We start from the raw sequence: 20,797 nt of genomic DNA on the forward strand, positions 1-20,797 counted from the left end.
GCCCTACACAGCCGATTCAAATAATATTGATGATGATTTGGTTATTTGAATCAGCTTTGTAGTCCTTGGGAAAAACCAAAACGAGTTTGGGTAACCCTGCTCTATCCCATTGCTTCTAGAATTTCCAATGCTCACTGATTGTCTATCTTTCGGTTTGATTACTGTTAGCAAGCTGGACAGCGTGAAGAGACTGTAAATATAGGTTCATTTTCATTTCTACAGTTTCCATTTGGTTTTAGTCATTTCCATTTCGAATGAGATTGTCCCCCCCCCCCCCCAAATGTTTTCTTTCCTAAACAAAATAATTGAAAGGGTTCTGTATGTTTGACACCTTATTAATAAGGGAGGAACCCAATGTATAACAGTAGTTAGTCATCCTCTTTTTGTGCGTTGGAATTGCTTGCATGTTTTATTAGCAACTTTCCTTTGTCATTAAGCCAGAGTGTGCAGTATAATCATTTGATGAGAAACTCTGCTTTGCAGAAACTGGTCTGATTCAGGACTTGGTGAGTACTTGACAGATTGCCAAAGATGGGGTGATTTACTATACGTCAGGAAAAGCGATGCAGTGATGCTGCAGTCCTTCCACACACCCACAGGACTACCACTCAGGTTGATGTGTAACCTTCTTGTTTGGTTTTTGATCTCTTATCTGTCTTATCTGCAACACTGCTGTAACGGTTGCTACTGAAGAAACACAGTGGGCGAGCCACGTCACATACAGTAGAGTGAAATTCCTACTTCAAAAGGTCATCAGTCAAAATGAAGACAGGTAGTCAAATCGGTAGTGGCTCGATAGCCTACATTATGGAGTGCCATGTTGCTAAGTAATAGCTCATACAGTAACTAAACTAAAAGCAATTTTCTCTTTCTCTTCTTTTTTATGATACGTTTTGATACAGAACGAGATATTCCCTTTTCCCGAAGTGAAAACAAGTTGTAATTCAACACATAACAAATCAAAATGTTCTACTTATTATTCATATAATACAAAACGGAAAGCAAAAAAAAAGAATCTATTTCCTGCTAAAGTGATACATTAAGTAACTCCTCCAGTCTCTGTGCTTCTAATTCTTAACTACACTGGATGTCCCTGTGGACTATTCTACTGGCAGGAACAAGTTAAAAGTAGAGAACTCTCATCTGGTTTGAGTCAGAGCCCTGCATTACCAACAGAGTTTAGGCGGTGAGGGTGATTTCTGTAACGTGCAGTACTGTAGGCCTCTTTTGGTTTTGATCGAAGGCCCAAACAGGCCAGGAAATTGTGCTAATCCCAGGTCTGAGAGGCACACGGGGACGTGATCTTAGCGATGGCTCGTGGACTCAACCACATCAAAGAGTCCTGCTCATGGGTAAAGGGGACTGACTGACTGATGAAGGGACGAGCCATGGCTTGAAGTCACTTAGGGAGTTGCTGGAGCTTCAAAGACTCATCACTGAGCACGCAACAGATACAGAGACGGAGAGAGAGAGATGTGTGTTCCACAGGGCTGCGGTGGAAACGATGCAGTTCTTATAGCCTTTAGCCGTACCCTCATCCTACTCCTCCTCTGTTCCTCTGGTGATGTAGAGGTTAACCCAGGCCCTGTGTGTCCACAGGCGCTCTCATTTGCTGACTTCTGCAACCATAAAAGCCTTGGGTTCATGCATGTTAACATCAGAAGCCTCCTCCCTAAATTTGCTTTATTGACTGCTTTAGCACACTCCACCAACCGTGATGTCCTAACCGTATCTGAATCCTGGCTTTTCCATCCCCAAGGTTGCGGAATTGCAATCTACTGTAGAGATAGCCTGCAGAGTTCTGTCATACTATCCAGGTCTACGCCCAAACAGTTCGAGCTTCTACTTTTAAAGATCCATCTCTCCAGAAATAAGTTCCTCACTGTTGCCGTTTGCTATAGACCCCCCTCAGCTCCCAGCTGTGCCCTGGATACCATATGTGAATTGATTGCCCCCCATCTATCGTCAGAGTTCGTACTGCTAGGTGACCTAAATTGGGATATGCTTAACACCCCGGCCGTCCTGCAATCTAAGCTAGATGCCCTCAATCTCACACAAATTATCAAAGAACCTACCAGGTACAACCCCAAATCCGTAAATGTGCACCCTCATAGATATCATCCTGACCAACTTGCCCTCTAAATGCACCTCTGCTGTTTTCAACCAGGATCTCAGCTATCACTGCCTTATTGTCTGCGTCCGTTATGGGTCTGTGGTCAAACAACCCCCCCCCCCATCACTGTCAAACGCTCCCTAAAACACTTCTGTGAGCAGGCCTTTCTAATCGACCTGGCCCGGGTATCCTGGAAGGATATTGACCTCATCCCATCAGTAGAGGATGCCTGGTTGTTCATTAAAAGTAATTTGCTCACCATCTTAAATAAGCACGCCCCTTTAAAAAAATGTAGAACTAAGAACAGATATAGCCCTTGGTTCACTCCAGACTTGACTGCCCTTGACCAGCACAACAACACTCTGGGGCGTACTGTACTAGCATCGAATAGTCCCCACGATATGCAACTTTTCAGGTAAGTCAGGAACCAATACACACAGTCAGTTAGAAAGCAAAGGCTAGCTTTTTCTAACAGACATTTGCATCCTGTAGCACTAATCCCAAAAAGTTTTGGTACACTGTAAAGACAATGGAGAATAAAAGTACCTCCTCCCAGCTACCCACTGCACTGAGACTAGGAAACACTGCCACCACTGATAAATCCACGATAATCGAGAATTTTAATAAGTGTTTCTCTACGGCTGGCCATGCTTTCCACCTGGTTAACCCTACCCCGGCCAACAGCTCTGCACAACCCACAGCACTTGGCCCAATACCCCCCCTGATTTTCATTCACTCAAATCCAGACAGCTGATGTTCTGGATCCCTGCAAATCAGCTGGGCTAGACAATCTGGACATTCTCTTCCTAAAAGTATCCTCCGCCATTGTTGCAACCCCTATTACTTGTCTGTTCAAACTCTCTTTCGTATCATCTGATATTCCTAAAGATTGGAAAGCGGCCGCGGTCATCCCCCTCTTCAAAGGGCGAGACACTCTAGACCCAAACTGCTACAAACTTATATCCATCCTGCCCTGTCTTTCTAAAGTCTTCAAAAGCCAAGTGAACAAACAGATTACCGACCATTTTGAATCCCACCGTACCTTCTCCGCTATGCAATCTGGTTTCCGAGCTGGTCAAAGGTGCACCTCAGTCACGCTCAAGGTCCTAAACGATATCATAACTGCCATCGATAAAAGACAGTACTATCCAGCCATCTTCATCGACCTGGCCAAGGCTTTCGAGTCTGTCAATCACCATATTCTTATCAACAAACTCAACAGCCTTGGTTTCTCTAATGACTACCTTGCCTGGTTCACTAACTACTTCTCAGTTAGAGTTCAGTGTGTCAAATCAGAGGTTCTGTTGTCCGGACCTCTGGCAGTCTCTATGGGGGTGCCACATTGTTCAATTCTCGGGCCGACTCTTTTCTCTGTATGTATCAATGATGTCGCTCTTGCTGCGGGTGATTCTTTGATCCACCTCTACGCAGACGACACCATTCTGTATACATCTGGCCCTTCTTTGGACACTGTCTTAACAAACCTCCAAACGAGCTTCAACGCCATACAACACTCCATCTGTGGCCTCCAACTGGTCTTAAATGCTAGTAAAACGCATGCATGCTCTTTGACCGATCGCTGCCCGCATCCACCCGCCCGACTAGCATCACTACTCTGGACGGTTCTGACTTAGAAGATGTTGACAACTATAAATACCTAGGTGTCTGGCTAGACTCTAAACTCTCCGCCCAGACTCACATTAAGCATCTCCAATCCAAAGTTAAATCTAGAATCGGCTTCCTATTTCGCAACAAAGCCTCCTTCACTCATGCTGCCAAACTTACCCTCGTAAAACTGACTATCCTACCGATCCTTGACTTCAGCGATGTCATTTACAAATTAACTTCCAACACTCTACTCAGCAAATCTGTTTTGTCACCAAAGCCCCATATACTACCCACCACTGCGACCTGTATGCTCTCGTTGGCTTGTCCTCGCTACATATTCGTCGCCAAACCCACTGGCTCCAGGTCATCTATAAGTCTTTGCTAGCTATAGCTCCGCCTTATCTCAGCTCACTGGTCACCATAGCAACGCACTCCAGCAGGTATATTTCACTGGTTATCCCCAAAGCCAACACCTCCTTTGGCCGCCTTTCCTTCCAGTTCTCTGCTGCCAATGACTGGAACGAATTGCAAAAATCACTGAAATTGGAGACTTATATCTCCCTCACTAACTTTAAGAGTCAGTTGTCAGACGCGGCTTACCGATCGCTGCAGCTGTACCCAGCCCATCTGTAAATAGCCCATCCAACCAACTACCTACCTCATCCCCATATTTGTTTTTTTACTGCTCTTTTGCACACCAGTATTTCTACTTGCACATCCTCATCTGCACATATTTCACTCCAGTGTAAATTGATAAATTGTAATTTCTTTGCCACTATTGGCCTATTTATTGCCTTACCTCCTTACTTCATTTGCAGACACTGAATACAGATTTTTCTATTGTGTTATTGACTGCACGTTTGTTTATCCCATGTGTAACTCTGTGTTGTTGTTTTTGTCACACTGCTTTGCTTTATCTTGGCCAGGTTGCAGTTGTAAATGAGAACTTGTTCTCAACTGGCCAACCTGGTTAAATAAAGGTGAAATAAAAAATATATAAAAAAATGAATAGGGTGCATGAGTGATGGGCAAGGCTGGGTGGATTATCCTGCTGGGGGAAAGTTAGTACATCTGGGTGATGTTAATGTTTTACCTGCTGGTTTTAAAACCAATGGCTATTAAATTAATTTTAGAGGTTGGCATCGGAGGGAACATTTAATTCTGACATGGCTCAGCTAAAAAAGACAGTTCTCTCTCACCTCCCAAAGTTTCATTTTAGTCACACAGTAGTAGGGACATAGAGGATTGGCATTTGTTAGTGAGGAATTAATGTATTTGCAGATAGATGAACTCACCATCCTGACCCACTGTGCTATGTTCTGGTCTAGTGTGGTCTGGTCCTCAGGGTACTGAACCTGTCTGAGCTGGTGGCCCTTTGCCCTGACCTGGCCACACTGAAAAATGTGCTATACTTCCGACAGAACCAGCTGGTCTATCCGGTCCGCAAGAGACAGGACAGACACTTCCAGTATGGATGCAACCAGGTCCTCATGGTGAAGATTGACCTGGCCTTGACTGTACAGTACACAATGGATTTGGTGCCATGTGTGTGTACCTTATTATCACAGTTAACATGAACAAAACTAACGTCAAAGCAAACAGCTGTCCCAAGAAACAAGAGCCCTAACAAGCAAGGAAAAATTAGCAGCACGCATAATTACTCTGTGTATTTAAAATAACAACAACACTATTCATACGGTAATAGTTTGTCTTAATGAGCATGTCAGGGGTGCGCAACATGATTGGTTAATTGAGATAGGCCAACATGATGCTCTCTGGGTAATTAAAGTCACTTGTGTCGAGCGACTGCGTTGTCATTAATCAGAGGGCAAACAGTAAAGAGAGAGGCACTCTAAAGAAAAGTCATTGTTGTTGATCTGCGTAGGGCAACGCGTCAATAAGCCAGTTCTGTAAGGCCCACTCAATCTACTTTAATGGCATTAACCCAGTCAAATATGGCAGCATTAAATAATACGCTACTCAAAGGGAATGTATCATTAAGAGATGTTTGATTGGATTCAAGCCAGATTGCTTTGCTAATTTGAATTATAATGCAGGGCTTTCGTTGTAATGAAAGAGAATGGGAGCCATTTTAGACTGTACAGATAAATGCACACTATGCTGAACCTTTCCATGTGGCACACAGAATCTGCAAATGAACGGCACAGCAGTGTCACTTTGTGTGTGTGTGTGTGTGTGTGCGTATGTGTGCATGTGTGTGTGTGACACTGACTGTGTGCACCCTCCCCCCCCCAGCTTGGTGGAAGATGTTCAACTCCTCTTTTTTTCAACACGGAGTCATTCCTGTCCTCCATTTCGTCCTTCATGAAGATGATTCCGGACCACAGGCCCTAAGACCTGGACATGCTCATCTGCCCAAAGGGCCAGGTCCTCCACTTCCCCATCCAATCCCCCCATGTCACAAGGTCAGTGTCATCATCCTTGGCTACAGTCATTTGCCTTCTAGGGTAAACCAGGCCACTGATGCCACTGATTAAAGGAAGCAGAGTTGAGAGAGAGAGTGTTGCAGGCTCCTAATCCGACCCAGAGAGCTGATAGGGTTTGGAAGCATGGTTAATGGCAATCTGACTGACTGGAGAGAAGTTAGTTCTGTAAGAGTGTCAAGATTAGAAGTGACTACGGAGCTTTAATATCCTGTTTTGTTGAAGCCCATCTATCACTCTCATCCGTACTGTCCTATGTATATGTTACAGATGTCGGCGTGACGTTACAGATTTCGTTGTGACATTGCAGATGTCAAAGTGGCGTTACAGATTTCGGTGTTTAGTGGACCTGTGTAAAGTGTTTGGGTGAGATGGTCAGAGGTGGCAACATTAAGAATTAAACGGTTTTTGTTTGTTATCTCTTTAAGTTCTTCATCAGTGTAAAAGGAATATAAACTCAGCAAAAAATGAAACATCACTTTTTCAGGACCCTCTCTTTCAAAGATAATTCTTAAAAATCCCAAAAACTTCACAGATCTTCATTGTAAAGGGTATTAACACTGTTTCCCATGCTTGTTCAATGAACCATGAACAATTAATGAACATGCACCTGTGGAACGGTTGTTAAGACACAAACAGCTTACCGACGGTAGGCAATTAAAGTCACAGTTATGAAAACTTGCCTTTCTACTGACTCTGAAAAAAGAAAGATGCCCAGGGTCCCTGCTGATCTGCGTGAACATGCCTTAGGCATGCTGCAAGGAGGCATGAGGACTGCAGATGTGGCCAGGGCAATAAATTGCAATGTCCGTACTGTGAGACGCCTAAGACGGCACTACAGGGAGACAGAACAGACAGCAGATTGTCCTCGCAGTGGCAGACCAGGCCAGCGAAGAGCATGGATCTCACTCCATTGAGCATGTCTGGGACCTGTTGGGTCGGAGGGTGAGGGCTAGGGCCATTTCCCCCAGAAATGTCCGGGAACTTGCAGGTGTGTTGGTGGAAGTGTGGTGTAACATCTCACAGCAAGAACTGGCAAATCTGGTGCAGCCCATGAGGAAATGCACTGCAGTACTTAATGCAGCTGGTGGCCACACCAGATAATGACTTTTGATTTTGACCCCACCTTTGTTCAGGGACACATTATTCCATTTATTTTAGTCACATGTCTGTGGAACTTGTTCAGTTTATATCTTAGTTGTTGACTCTTGTTATGTTCATACAAATATTTACACATGTTAAGTTTGCTGAAAATAAACTCAGTGAGAGGAATTTTCTTTTTTTGCTGAGTTTAGTGTCGAGGGGTGGTACTATATTTATAAGCTGTTTTCTCGGCTCAGTGACGAGGGATGGTACTATATTTATAAGCTGTTTTCTCGGCTCAGTGACGAGGGGTGGTACTATATTTATAAGCTGTTTTCTCGGATCAGTGACGAGGGGTGGTACTATATTTATAAGCTGTTTTCTCGGATCAGTGACGAGGGGTGGTACTATATTTATAAGCTGTTGTCTCGGATCAGTGACGAGGGATGGTACTATATTAATAAGCTGTTTTCTCGGATCAGTGACGAGGGGTGGTACTATATTTATAAGCTGTTGTCTCGGTCAGTGACGAGGTGTGGTACTATATTTATAAGCTGTTGTCTCGGATCAGTGATGAGGGGTGGTACTATATTTATAAGCTGTTGTCTCGGATCAGTGACGAGGGATGGTACTATATTAATAAGCTGTTTTCTCGGATCAGTGACGAGGGGTGGTACTATATTTATAAGCTGTTGTCTCGGTCAGTGACGAGGGGTGGTACTATATTTATAAGCTGTTGTCTCGGATCAGTGATGAGGGGTGGTACTATATTTATAAGCTGTTGTCTCAGATCAGTGACGAGGGGTGGTACTATATTAATAAGCTGTTGTCTCGGATCAGTGATGAGGGGTGGTACTATATTTATAAGCTGTTGTCTCAGATCAGTGACGATGGGTGGTACTATATTAATAAGCTGTTGCCTCAGATCAGTGATGAGGGGTGGTACTATATTTATAAGCTGTTGTCTCGGATCAGTGACGAGGGGTGGTACTATATTTATAAGCTGTTGCCTCAGATCAGTGATGAGGTGTGGTACTATATTAATAAGCTGTTGTCTCGGATCAGTGACGAGGGGTGGTACTATATTTATAAGCTGTTGTCTCGGATCAGTGATGAGGGGTGGTACAATATTTATAAGCTGTTGTCTCGGATCAGTGATGAGGGATGGTACTATATTTGTAAGCTGTTGTCTCGGATCAGTGACGAGGGGTGGTACTATATTTATAAGCTGTTGTCTCGGATCAGTGACGAGGTGTGGTACTATATTAATAAGCTGTTGTCTCGGATCAGTGACGAGGGGTGGTACTATATTTATAAGCTGTTGCCTCAGATCAGTGACGAGGGGTGGTACTATCTTATTGCTCTGTTCAAAAATAATGTACTCTCTGCGAAGCACTCAAACTCGATGCAACAGAGAGGGCCAGCTTCTTATCAGAGACCAAATCAACAACATTACAGTTCTTCACATGAAAGTGAGAATATCGTAACAGTTTAAACTTAAATATTAATATTGAAACTCCAAATGTATTCTGACAAAGTCTGACAATTGGTTGCACAGGTTTGTGCATGTCACCCCGTCGTATGTGTCGCTGCTTGAACAATTCTCGGATGTATCACACACAGCTGGAATTTCTTACATGGTATCCCATTTTTAAGCGAAACCATAATGCCTAATATTTTCATCGGGGCAGCGTAGCGTTTATTGAATAGGAACTGACAAACACCTGATGCAGTTTCTTTTACGAATCCTCTGCTTGCTTTCTTGCCAGCCTTGCCTTTATGGAAAAGATAAAAGTAGTTTCCGTCGCTCACCCAAGTTGCTCTGAGTATACTCTTTTGGCATATTATAGCTAATTATGTAGGCCTACATCCCCTTGGGAGTTCCCTCTCCATGAAACTTGTGTGTGAGAGTGTGTGACCCTGCCGGCAGTTATTGTGTCATGCAGACTTTATTTTATGGCCTTTCCAATTAGAGCGAGTGAGTTATGTGATTTGAGTCCACTCTGATTTATGCTGGATGCACATATACCCTCACGGGGATAGGTTTAACATGATAATGCATAAACCACATAACTAGCCAGCTTTTGTGCCTAGATTAAGAGTAAGGTTTGTTTATAGTATTTAGAGAGTATTTATTTTGCCTTTTGAAATTTTAAGTACATTGAAAGCAATGATGAGCAGAATCTGTGTGTGTATTTCCACATGTTTCGCTGTATATTAGCTGGGGTAAGAAATACTGAAAGTGAGATGACAAGGATGACGCAGGCCTCTCGCCCAGAGTGATTTTCAGCTCATTTTCAGATGGTAATTTGCCTGATCCAAAGCAAACTCACGGAGTGTAAGTAAGCGATTATATGCATGGCCGACAATCCCTAAACATGCCTGCGGTCCATTTCCAAACACAGTTAGTCCAGCTCTTTGAAAAGATACAACTCTCAAAGGAACACCAGATGATTGTTCTGTATTTGTGTTTTCATTGTCTCTGAAATGTTCTCTCTGTCCAAGCACTCAAATCCTCTGGATAGTGTGTGTTTTCGGTATCCATCTATCACTCGGCTTTGGAGAGGTGGACTTTTGTAATTGAATTGCGATTGACCTGAGCCAGCAAAAACCTGCAGTGAGAGACAAAGCTATCACATTTATCATGGTGGAACAGCGGGACATTGAATTTATTTGAGGGTTGTCAATTCAGAGGTCTGGTGTGTAATCAAATCAATATGCAGATAATCAGCAGGTGCCAGATTCTGGGACCCCACTGCAGTCTCCCCATTCACCCCAGTCTCCCCGTTCACCCCATTCACCCCAGTCTCCCCATTCACCCCAGTCTCCCCATTCACCCCAGTCTCCCCAGTCACCCCAGTCTCCCCGTTCACCCCATTCACCCCAGTCTCCCCATTCACCCCATTCACCCCAGTCTCCCCAGTCTCCCCATTCACCCCAGTCTTCCCAGTCACCCCAGTCTCCCCATTCACCCCAGTCTCCCCATTCACCCCAGTCTCCCCAGTCACCCCAGTCTCCCCATTCACCCCAGTCTCCCCATTCACCCCAGTCTCCCCAGTCACCCCAGTCTCCCCGTTCACCCCATTCACCCCAGTCTCCCCATTCACCCCATTCACCCCAGTCTCCCCAGTCTCCCCATTCACCCCAGTCTTCCCAGTCACCCCAGTCTCCCCATTCACCCCAGTCTCCCCATTCACCCCAGTCTCCCCAGTCACCCCAGTCTCCCCGTTCACCCCATTCACCCCAGTCTCCCCATTCACCCCATTCACCCCAGTCTCCCCAGTCTCCCCATTCACCCCAGTCACCCCAGTCTCCCCATTCACCCCATTCACCCCAGTCTCCCCAGTCACCCCAGTCTTCCCAGTCACCCCAGTCTCCCCATTCACCCCAGTCTCCCCATTCACCCCAGTCTCCCCAGTCACGCCAGTCTCCCCATTCACCCCAGTCACCCCAGTCTCCCCATTCACCCCATTCACCCCAGTCTCCCCAGTCTCCCCATTCACCCCAGTCACCCCAGTCTCCCCATTCACCCCAGTCTCCCCATTCACCCCATTCACCCCAGTCTCCCCAGTCTCCCCATTCACCCCAGTCTCCCCATTCACCCCAGTCTCCCCATTCACCCCAGTCTCCCCATTCACCCCAGTCTCCCCATTCACCCCAGTCTCCCCAGTCTCCCCAGTCTCCCCAGTCTCCCCAGTCTCCCCATTCACCCCAGTCTCCCCATTCACCCCAGTCTCCCCATTCACCCCAGTCTCCCCATTCACCCCAGTCTCCCCATTCACCCCAGTCTCCCCATTCACCCCAGTCTCCCCAGTCTCCCCAGTCACCCCAGTCTCCCCATTCTCCCCAGTCTCCCCAGTCTCCCCATTCACCCCAGTCTCCCCATTCACCCCAGTCTCCCCAGTCTCCCCAGTCACCCCAGTCTCCCCATTCTCCCCAGTCTCCCCAGTCTCCCCATTCACCCCAGTCTCCCCAGTCTCCCCATTCACCCCAGTCTCCCCAGTCTCCCCAGTCACCCCAGTCTCCCCATTCTCCCCAGTCTCCCCAGTCTCCCCAGTCTCCCCAGTCACCCCATTCACCCCAGTCTCCCCATTCACCCCAGTCTCCCCAGTCTCCCCATTCACCCCAGTCTCCCCATTCACCCCAGTCTCCCCAGTCTTCCCAGTCACCCCAGTCTCCCCATTCTCCCCAGTCTCCCCAGTCTCCCCAGTCTCCCCATTCACCCCAGTCACCCCAGTCACCCCAGTCTCCCCAGTCTCCCCAGTCTCCCCATTCAACCCATTCACCCCAGTCTCCCCAGTCTCCCCATTCACCCCAGTCACCCCAGTCTCCCCATTCTCCCCATTCACCCCAGTCTCCCCATTCACCCCAGTCTCCCCAGTCTCCCCATTCACCCCAGTCTCCCCATTCAACCCATTCACCCCAGTCTCCCCAGTCTCCCCATTCACCCCAGTCACCCCAGTCTCCCCAGTATCCCCAGTCTCCCCATTCAACCCATTCACCCCAGTCTCCCCAGTCTCCCCATTCACCCCAGTCACCCCAGTCTCCCCAGTCTCCCTATTCACCCCAGTCTCCCCATTCACCCCAGTCTCCCCATTCACCCCAGTCTCCCCAGTCTCCCCAGTCACCCCAGTCTCCCCAGTCTCCCCAGTCTCCCCATTCACCCCAGTCTCCCCATTCACCCCAGTCTCCCCATTCACCCCAGTCTCCCCAGTCTCCCCAGTCACCCCAGTCTCCCCAGTCTCCCCATTCACCCCATTCACCCCAGTCTCCCCATTCACCCCAGTCACCCCATTCACCCCAGTCTCCCCAGTCTCCCCAGTCACCCCATTCACCCCAGTCTCCCCATTCACCCCAGACTCCCCATTCACCCCATTCACCCCAGTCTCCCCAGTCACCCCATTCACCCCAGTCTCCCCATTCTCCCCAGTCACCCCAGTCTCCCCAGTCTCCCCAGTCACCCCATTCACCCCAGTCTCCCCATTCACCCCAGTCTCCCCAGTCTCCCCATTCACCCCAGTCTCCCCAGTCTCCCCAGTCACCCCATTCACCCCAGTCTCCCCATTCACCCCAGTCTCCCCATTCACCCCAGTTTCCCCAGTCTCCCCAGTCTCCCCATTCACCCCAGTCTCCTCATTCACCCCAGTCACCCCAGTCTCCCCATTCAACCCATTCACCCCATTCACCCCAGTCTCCCCAGTCTCCCCAGTCACCCCATTCACCCCAGTCTCCCCAGTCTCCCCAGTCACCCCAGTCTCCCCATTCTCCCCAGTCTCCCCAGTCTCCCCATTCACCCCATTCACCCCATTCACCCCAGTCTCCCCAGTCACCCCAGTCACCCCAGTCACCCCAGTCTCCCCAGTCTCCCCATTCACCCCAGTCTCCCCATTCAACCCATTCACCCCAGTCTCCCCAGTCTCCCCAGTCTCCCCAGTCTCCCCATTCACCCCAGTCACCCCATTCACCCCAGTCTCCCCATTCACCCCAGTCTCCCCAGTCTCCCCAGTCTCCCCATTCACCCCAGTCTCCCCATTCAACCCATTCACCCCAGTCTCCCCATTCACCCCATTCACCCCAGTCTCCCCATTCACCCCAGTCTCCCCATTCACCCCAGTCACCCCAGTCTCCCCATTCTCCCCAGTCTCACCAGTCTCCCCATTCACCCCAGTCTCCCCATTCAACCCATTCACCCCAGTCTCCCCATTCTCCCCAGTCACCCCATTCATCCCAGTCTCCCCAGTTTCCCCAGTCTCCCCAGTCACCCCATTCACCCCATTCACCCCATTCACCCCAGTCTCCCCAGTCTCCACAGTCACCCCATTCATCCCAGTCTCCCCAGTCTCCCCAGTCTCCCCAGTCTCCCCATTCACCCCAGTCTCCCCAGTCACCACAGTCTCCCCATTCACCCCAGTCTCCCCAGTCTCCCCATTCACCCCATTCTCCCCAGTCTCCCCATTCACCCCAGTCTCCCCATTCACCCCAGTCACCCCAGTCTCCCCATTCACCCCAGTCTCCCCAGTCTCCCCATTCACCCCAGTCTCCCCAGTCTCCCCAGTCTCCCCAGTCTCCCCATTCACCCCAGTCTCCCCAGTCTCCCCATTCACCCCAGTCTCCCCATTCACCCCAGTCTCCCCATTCACCCCAGTTTCCCCAGTCTCCCCAGTCTCCCCATTCACCCCAGTCTCCTCATTCACCCCAGTCACCCCAGTCTCCCCATTCAACCCATTCACCCCATTCACCCCAGTCTCCCCAGTCTCCCCAGTCACCCCATTCACCCCAGTCTCCCCAGTCTCCCCAGTCACCCCAGTCTCCCCATTCTCCCCAGTCTCCCCAGTCTCCCCATTCACCCCATTCACCCCATTCACCCCAGTCTCCCCAGTCTCCCCAGTCACCCCAGTCACCCCAGTCTCCCCAGTCTCCCCATTCACCCCAGTCTCCCCATTCAACCCATTCACCCCAGTCTCCCCAGTCTCCCCAGTCTCCCCAGTCTCCCCATTCACCCCAGTCTCCCCATTCAACCCATTCACCCCAGTCTCCCCATTCACCCCATTCACCCCAGTCTCCCCATTCACCCCAGTCACCCCAGTCTCCCCATTCTCCCCAGTCTCCCCAGTCTCCCCATTCACCCCAGTCACCCCATTCACCCCAGTCTCCCCAGACACCCCAGTCTCCCCAGTCTCCCCATTCACCCCAGTCACCCCATTCACCCCAGTCTCCCCAGACACCCCATTCTCCCCAGTCTCACCAGTCTCCCCATTCACCCCAGTCTCCCCATTCAACCCATTCACCCCAGTTTCCCCATTCTCCCCAGTCACCCCATTCATCCCAGTCTCCCCAGTTTCCCCAGTCTCCCCAGTCACCCCATTCACCCCATTCACCCCATTCACCCCAGTCTCCCCAGTCTCCCCAGTCACCCCATTCATCCCAGTCTCCCCAGTCTCCCCAGTCTCCCCAGTCTCCCCATTCACCCCAGTCTCCCCATTCACCCCAGTCTCCCCAGTCACCACAGTCTCCCCAGTCTCCCCATTCACCCCAGTCTCCCCAGTCTCCCCATTCACCCCAGTCTCCCCAGTCTCCCCATTCACCCCAGTCTCCCCATTCACCCCAGTCTCCCCAGTCTCCCCATTCACCCCAGTCTCCCCAGTCTCCCCATTCACCCCAGTCTCCCCAGTCTCCCCATTCACCCCAGTCTCCCCAGTCTCCCCATTCACCCCAGTCTCCCCAGTCTCCCCATTCACCCCTGTCTCCCCATTCACCCCAGTCTCCCCAGTCTCCCCATTCACCCCAGTCTCCCCATTCACCCCAGTCTCCCCAGTCTCCCCATTCACCCCATTCTCCCCAGTCTCCCCATTCACCCCAGTCTCCCCAGTCTCCCCATTCACCCCAGTCTCCCCAGTCTCCCCATTCTCCCCAGTCTCCCCATTCACCCCAGTCTCCCCAGTCTCCCCATTCACCCCAGTCTCCCCAGTCTCCCCATTCACCCCAGTCTCCCCAGTCTCCCCATTCACCCCAGTCTCCCCATTCACCCCAGTCTCCCCAGTCTCCCCATTCACCCCAGTCTCCCCATTCACCCCAGTCTCCCCAGTCACCCCAGTCTCCCCATTCACCCCAGTCTCCCCATTCACCCCAGTCTCCCCAGTCACACCAGTCTCCCCATTCACCCCATTCACGCCAGTCTCCCCATTCACCCCAGTCTCCCCATTCACCCCATTCACCCCAGTTTCCCCATTCTCCCCAGTCACCCCATACACCCCATTCACCCCATTCACCCCAGTCTCCCCAGTCACCCCATTCACCCCAGTCTCCCCGTTCACCCCAGTCTCCCCATTCACCCCAGCCTCCCCAGTCTCCCCAGCCTCCCCATTCACCCCAGTCTCCCCAGTCTCCCCATTCACCCCAGTCTCCCCAGTCTCCCCATTCACCCCATTCACCCCAGTCTCCCCATTCACCCCAGTCTCCCCATTCACCCCAGTCTCTCCAGTCTCCCCATTCACCCCAGTCACCCCATTCACCCCAGTCTCCCCATTCACCCCATTCACCCCAGTCTCCCCAGTCTCCCCAGTCTCCCCATTCACCCCAGTCTCCCCAGTCTCCCCATTCACCCCAGTCTCCCCAGTCTCCCCATTCACCCCATTCACCCCAGTCTCCCCAGTCTCCCCAGTCTCCCCATTCACCCCAGTCTCCCCAGTCTCCCCAGTCACCCCAGTCTCCCCAGTCACCCCATTCACCCAGGTCTCCCCAGTCTCCCCATTCACCCCAGTCTCCCCAGTCTCCCCATTCACCCCATTCACCCCAGTCTCCCCAGTCTCCCCATTCACCCCATTCACCCCAGTCTCCCCATTCACCCCATTCACCCCAGTTTCCCCAGTCACCCCATTCACCCCAGTCACCCCAGTCTCCCCAGTCTCCCCAGTCTCCCCATTCACCCCAGTCTCCCCAGTCACCCCATTCACCCCAGTCTCCCCATTCACCCCATTCACCCCAGTCACCCCAGTCTCCCCAGTCTCCCCATTCACCCCAGTCTCCCCAGTCACCCCATTCACCCCAGTCTCCCCAGTCACCCCATTCACCCCAGTCACCCCAGTCTCCGCAGTCTCCCCATTCTCCCCAGTCTCCCCAGTCACCCCATTCACCCCAGTCTCCCCATTCTCCCCAGTCTCCCCAGTCTCCCCATTCACCCCAGTCACCCCATTCACCCCAGTCTCCCCATTCTCCCCATTCTCCCCAGTCTCCCCAGTCTCCCCAGTCTCCCCATTCACCCCAGTCTCCCCATTCACCCCAGTCTCCCCATTCACCCCAGTCTCCCCATTCACCCCAGTCTCCCCATTCACCCCAGTCTCCCCAGTCAGCCCAGTCTCCCCATTCACCCCAGTCTCCCCAGTCTCCCCAGTCTCCCCATTCACCCCATTCTCCCCATTCACCCCAGTCTCCCCATTCACCCCAGTCTCCCCAGTCATCCCAGACTCCCCAGTCACCCCAGTCTCCCCAGTCTCCCCATTCACCCCAGTCTCCCCATTCACCCCAGTCTCCCCAGTCACCCCAGTCTCCCCAGTCTCCCCATTCACCCCAGTCTCCCCATTCACCCCAGTCTCCCCAGTCACCCCAGTATCCCCATTCACCCCAGTCTCCCCAGTCTCCCCATTCACCCCAGTCTCCCCATTCACCCCAGTCTCCCCAGTCTCCTCAGTCACCCCAGTCTCCCCATTCACCCCAGTCACCCCAGTCTCCCCAGTCTCCCCAGCCTCCCCAGTCTCCACATTCACCCCAGTCTCCCCAGTCTCCCCAGTCTCCCCAGTCTCCAAAGCCTCCCCAGTCTCCCCAGTCTCCCCATTCACCCCAGTCTCCCCATTCTCCCCAGTCACCCCATTCACCCCAGTCTCCCCAGTCTCCCCAGTCTCCCCAGCCTCCCCAGTCTCCACATTCACCCCAGTCTCCCCATTCACCCCAGTCTCCCCAGTCTCCAAAGCCTCCCCAGTCTCCCCATTCACCCCAGTCTCCCCATTCTCCCCAGTCACCCCAGTCTCCCCAGTCTCCCCAGTCTCCCCAGTCTCCCCATTCTCCCCAGTCTCCCCATTCACCCCATTCACCCCATTCACCCCAGTCTCCCCATTCACCCCATTCACCCCAGTCTCCCCATTCTCCCCAGTCACCCCATTCATCCCAGTCTCCCCAGTCACCCCAGTCTCCCCAGTCTCCCCATTCACCCCAGTCTCCCCACTCACCCCAGTCTCCCCATTCACCCCAGTCTCCCCAGTCTCCCCATTCACCCCAGTCTCCTCAGTCACCCCAGTCTCCCTATTCACCCCATTCACCCCAGTCTCCCCATTCACCCCAGTCTCCTCAGTCACCCCAGTCTCCCCATTCACCCCAGTCTCCCCAGTCTCCCCATTCACCCCATTCACCCCAGTCTCCCCATTCACCCCATTCACCCCAGTCTCCCCAGTCTCCCCATTCACCCCATTCACCCCAGTCTCCCCATTCACCCCATTCACCCCATTCACCCCAGTCTCCCCATTCTCCCCATTCACCCCAGTCTCCCCAGTCTCCCCATTCACCCCATTCACCCCAGTCTCCCCATTCACCCCATTCACCCCAGTCTCCCCAGTCTCCCCATTCACCCCATTCACCCCAGTCTCCCCATTCACCCCATTCACCCCATTCACCCCAGTCTCCCCATTCTCCCCAGTCTCCCCATTCTCCCCAGTCACCCCATTCACCCCATTCACCCCAGTCTCCCCAGTCTCCCCAGTCTCCCCATTCTCCCCATTCACCCCAGTCTCCCCATTCACCCCAGTCTCCCCAGTCATCCCAGTCTCCCCAGTCACCCCAGTCTCCCCAGTCTCCCCATTCACCCCAGTCTCCCCATTCACCCCAGTCTCCCCAGTCACCCCAGTCTCCCCAGTCTCCCCATTCACCCCAGTCTCCCCATTCACCCCAGTCTCCCCAGTCACCCCAGTATCCCCATTCACCCCAGTCTCCCCAGTCTCCCCATTCACCCCAGTCTCCCCATTCACCCCAGTCTCCCCAGTCTCCTCAGTCACCCCAGTCTCCCCATTCACCCCAGTCACCCCAGTCTCCCCAGTCTCCCCAGCCTCCCCAGTCTCCACATTCACCCCAGTCTCCCCATTCACCCCAGTCTCCCCAGTCTCCAAAGCCTCCCCAGTCTCCCCAGTCTCCCCATTCACCCCAGTCTCCCCATTCTCCCCAGTCTCCCCATTCACCCCAGTCTCCCCAGTCTCCCCAGTCTCCCCATTCACCCCAGTCTCCCCATTCTCCCCAGTCACCCCATTCACCCCAGTCACCCCAGTCTCCCCATTCACCCCATTCACCCCAGTCTCCCCATTCACCCCATTCACCCCAGTCTCCCCATTCTCCCCAGTCACCCCAGTCTCCCCATTCTCCCCAGTCTCCCCAGTCTCCCCATTCACCCCAGTCTCCCCATTCACCCCAGTCTCCCCATTCACCCCATTCACCCCAGTCTCCCCATTCACCCCATTCACCCCAGTCTCCCCATTCTCCCCAGTCACCCCAGTCTCCCCAGTCTCCCCAGTCTCCCCAGTCTCCCCAGTCTCCCCATTCACCCCAGTCTCCCCAGTCTCCCCAGTCTCCCCAGTCTCCCCAGTCTCCCCATTCACCCCATTCACCCCAGTCTCCCCATTCACCCCATTCACCCCAGTCTCCCCATTCACCCCAGTCTCCCCATTCACCCCATTCACCCCAGTCTCCCCATTCACCCCAGCCTCCCCAGTCTCCCCATTCACCCCATTCACCCCAGTCTCCCCATTCACCCCATTCACCCCAGTCTCCCCATTCACCCCAGTCTCCCCATTCACCCCAGTCTCCCCAGTCTCCCCAGTCTCCCCAGCCTCCCCAGTCTCCCCATTCACCCCAGTCTCCCCAGTCTCCCCAGTCTCCCCAGCCTCCCCAGTCTCCCCATTCACCCCAGTCTCCCCAGTCACCCCAGCCTCCCCAGTCTCCCCAGTCTCCCCAGTCTCCCCATTCACCCCAGTCACCCCATTCACCCCAGTCTCCCCAGTCTCCCCAGTCTCCCCATTCACCCCAGTCTCCCCAGTCTCCCCATTCACCCCAGTCTCCCCATTCACCCCAGTCTCCCCAGTCTCCCCATTCACCCCAGTCTCCCCAGTCACCCCAGTCTCCCCATTCACCCCAGTCTCCCCAGTCTCCCCAGTCTCCCCATTCACCCCAGTCTCCCCAGTCTCCCCATTCACCCCAGTCTCCCCAGCCTCCCCAGTCTCCCCAGCCTCCCCAGTCTCCCCATTCACCCCAGTCTCCCCAGTCTCCCCAGTCTCCCCAGTCTCCCCAGCCTCCCCAGTCTCCCCATTCACCCCAGTCTCCCCAGCCTCCCCAGTCTCCCCATTCACCCCAGTCTCCCCAGCCTCCCCAGTCTCCCCAGCCTCCCCAGTCTCCCCAGTCTCCCCATTCACCCCAGTCTCCCCAGTCTCCCCATTCACCCCATTCACCCCAGTCTCCCCAGTCTCCCCATTCACCCCAGTCTCCCCATTCACCCCAGTCTCCCCAGTCTCCCCAGTCTCCCCATTCACCCCAGTCACCCCAGTCTCCCCAGTCTCCCCAGTCTCCCCAGTCTCCCCAGTCTCCCCATTCACCCCATTCACCCCATTCACCCCAGTCACCCCAGTCTCCCCATTCACCCCATTCACCCCAGTCTCCCCAGTCTCCCCATTCACCCCATTCACCCCAGTCACCCCAGTCTCCCCATTCACCCCATTCACCCCAGTCTCCCCAGTCTCCCCATTCACCCCATTCACCCCAGTCACCCCAGTCTCCCCATTCACCCCATTCACCCCAGTCTCCCCAGTCTCCCCATTCACCCCATTCACCCCAGTCTCCCCAGTCTCCCCAGTCTCCCCAGTCTCCCCATTCACCCCATTCACCCCATTCACCCCAGTCACCCCAGTCTCCCCATTCACCCCATTCACCCCAGTCTCCCCATTCACCCCAGTCTCCCCATTCACCCCAGTCTCCCCAGTCTCCCCATTCACCCCAGTCTCCCCAGTCACCCCAGTCTCCCCATTCACCCCATTCACCCCATTCACCCCAGTCACCCCAGTCTCCCCATTCACCCCATTCACCCCAGTCTCCCCATTCACCCCAGTCTCCCCAGTCACCCCAGTCTCCCCAGTCTCCCCAGTCTCCCCATTCACCCCAGTCTCCCCATTCACCCCAGTCACCCCATTCACCCCATTCACCCCAGTCTCCCCAGTCTCCCCATTCACCCCAGTCTCCCCAGTCACCCCAGTCTCCCCATTCACCCCAGTCTCCCCAGTTCTCTCTGAGGTGTTTGTGTAGCTGTCAGGCAGCGTGTATTTCTGTTCCTCTGGAGAACAGAACGCCGTCAGGTGCTCAAGGGGGAGTGAAACCAGATTGATCATGATTAGTCTATTGTTATTTCATTTTCTCACAAAGAATGTTGAAGGAACCAAGGGTATGTAGGGTTATATGGAACAGGTTCTCCATTGTTAATGTTAAAGGGAAAAAGAAGGGACTCTTTCATGTTCTTCCATGAAAAGATATCAATGCAGGTTTCAACTCTGCATGAAAGCGTTGCACGTCCTTTAGGACCTCCCACTGATGACCGGTTTTCATTAAAGTCCCTTAACTCACTGCAGATAACTGAAGAAAACTTTTAAGTTGATTGGGAAAAGGTTGTTCTTTTTTTGGCTACCTTTAAAAGCCATTGATGTGGCTCCTTGTGAAGAAGCAGTCAAGTCAGTCAGCTCAGGTCTCAAATGACTGACTCCTGGAATGAGTCTGCTGGAGGAGCAGATGGCAGGATATCCTGTTTGAAATGTTCATTTGACAAAGTTCAAATGCAACTGGACGTTTTCGCAACCGATGAAGATGGTAACACTTTTAAACGGGAGGACACAAATAATGTGTAGTCCCAACACTATCCACAATAACGTAATTTGTCTTGTCCGTTGTGTCCTGCTATACAGTAAAGGTTGTGTGTTACTGTTTGACTGATGAGACAGACACATCTAGACGTTTAGGTGAATACTGTGATGTG

At 52.5% G+C, this 20,797-nt stretch overlaps 1 protein-coding gene across 1 annotated transcript; it reads left to right on the forward strand.

Moving 5' to 3' along the window:
- Positions 1-1,310: 1,310 nt before the first annotated feature.
- Positions 1,311-18,673, forward strand: LOC135546868 (proline-rich protein 2-like; the record flags this gene model as incomplete). Its single annotated transcript, XM_064975434.1, has 3 exons — positions 1,311-1,352; positions 5,050-5,238; positions 18,137-18,673. Coding segments are annotated over exons 1-3 (768 nt in total), but the record flags the coding sequence as incomplete, so codon positions are not given.
- Between the last annotated feature and the right edge of the window lie 2,124 nt (positions 18,674-20,797).

The sequence above is a fragment of the Oncorhynchus masou genome, chromosome 10, assembly GCF_036934945.1.
Source record: "Oncorhynchus masou masou isolate Uvic2021 chromosome 10, UVic_Omas_1.1, whole genome shotgun sequence".
Classification (NCBI taxonomy): Eukaryota; Metazoa; Chordata; class Actinopteri; order Salmoniformes; family Salmonidae; genus Oncorhynchus; species Oncorhynchus masou.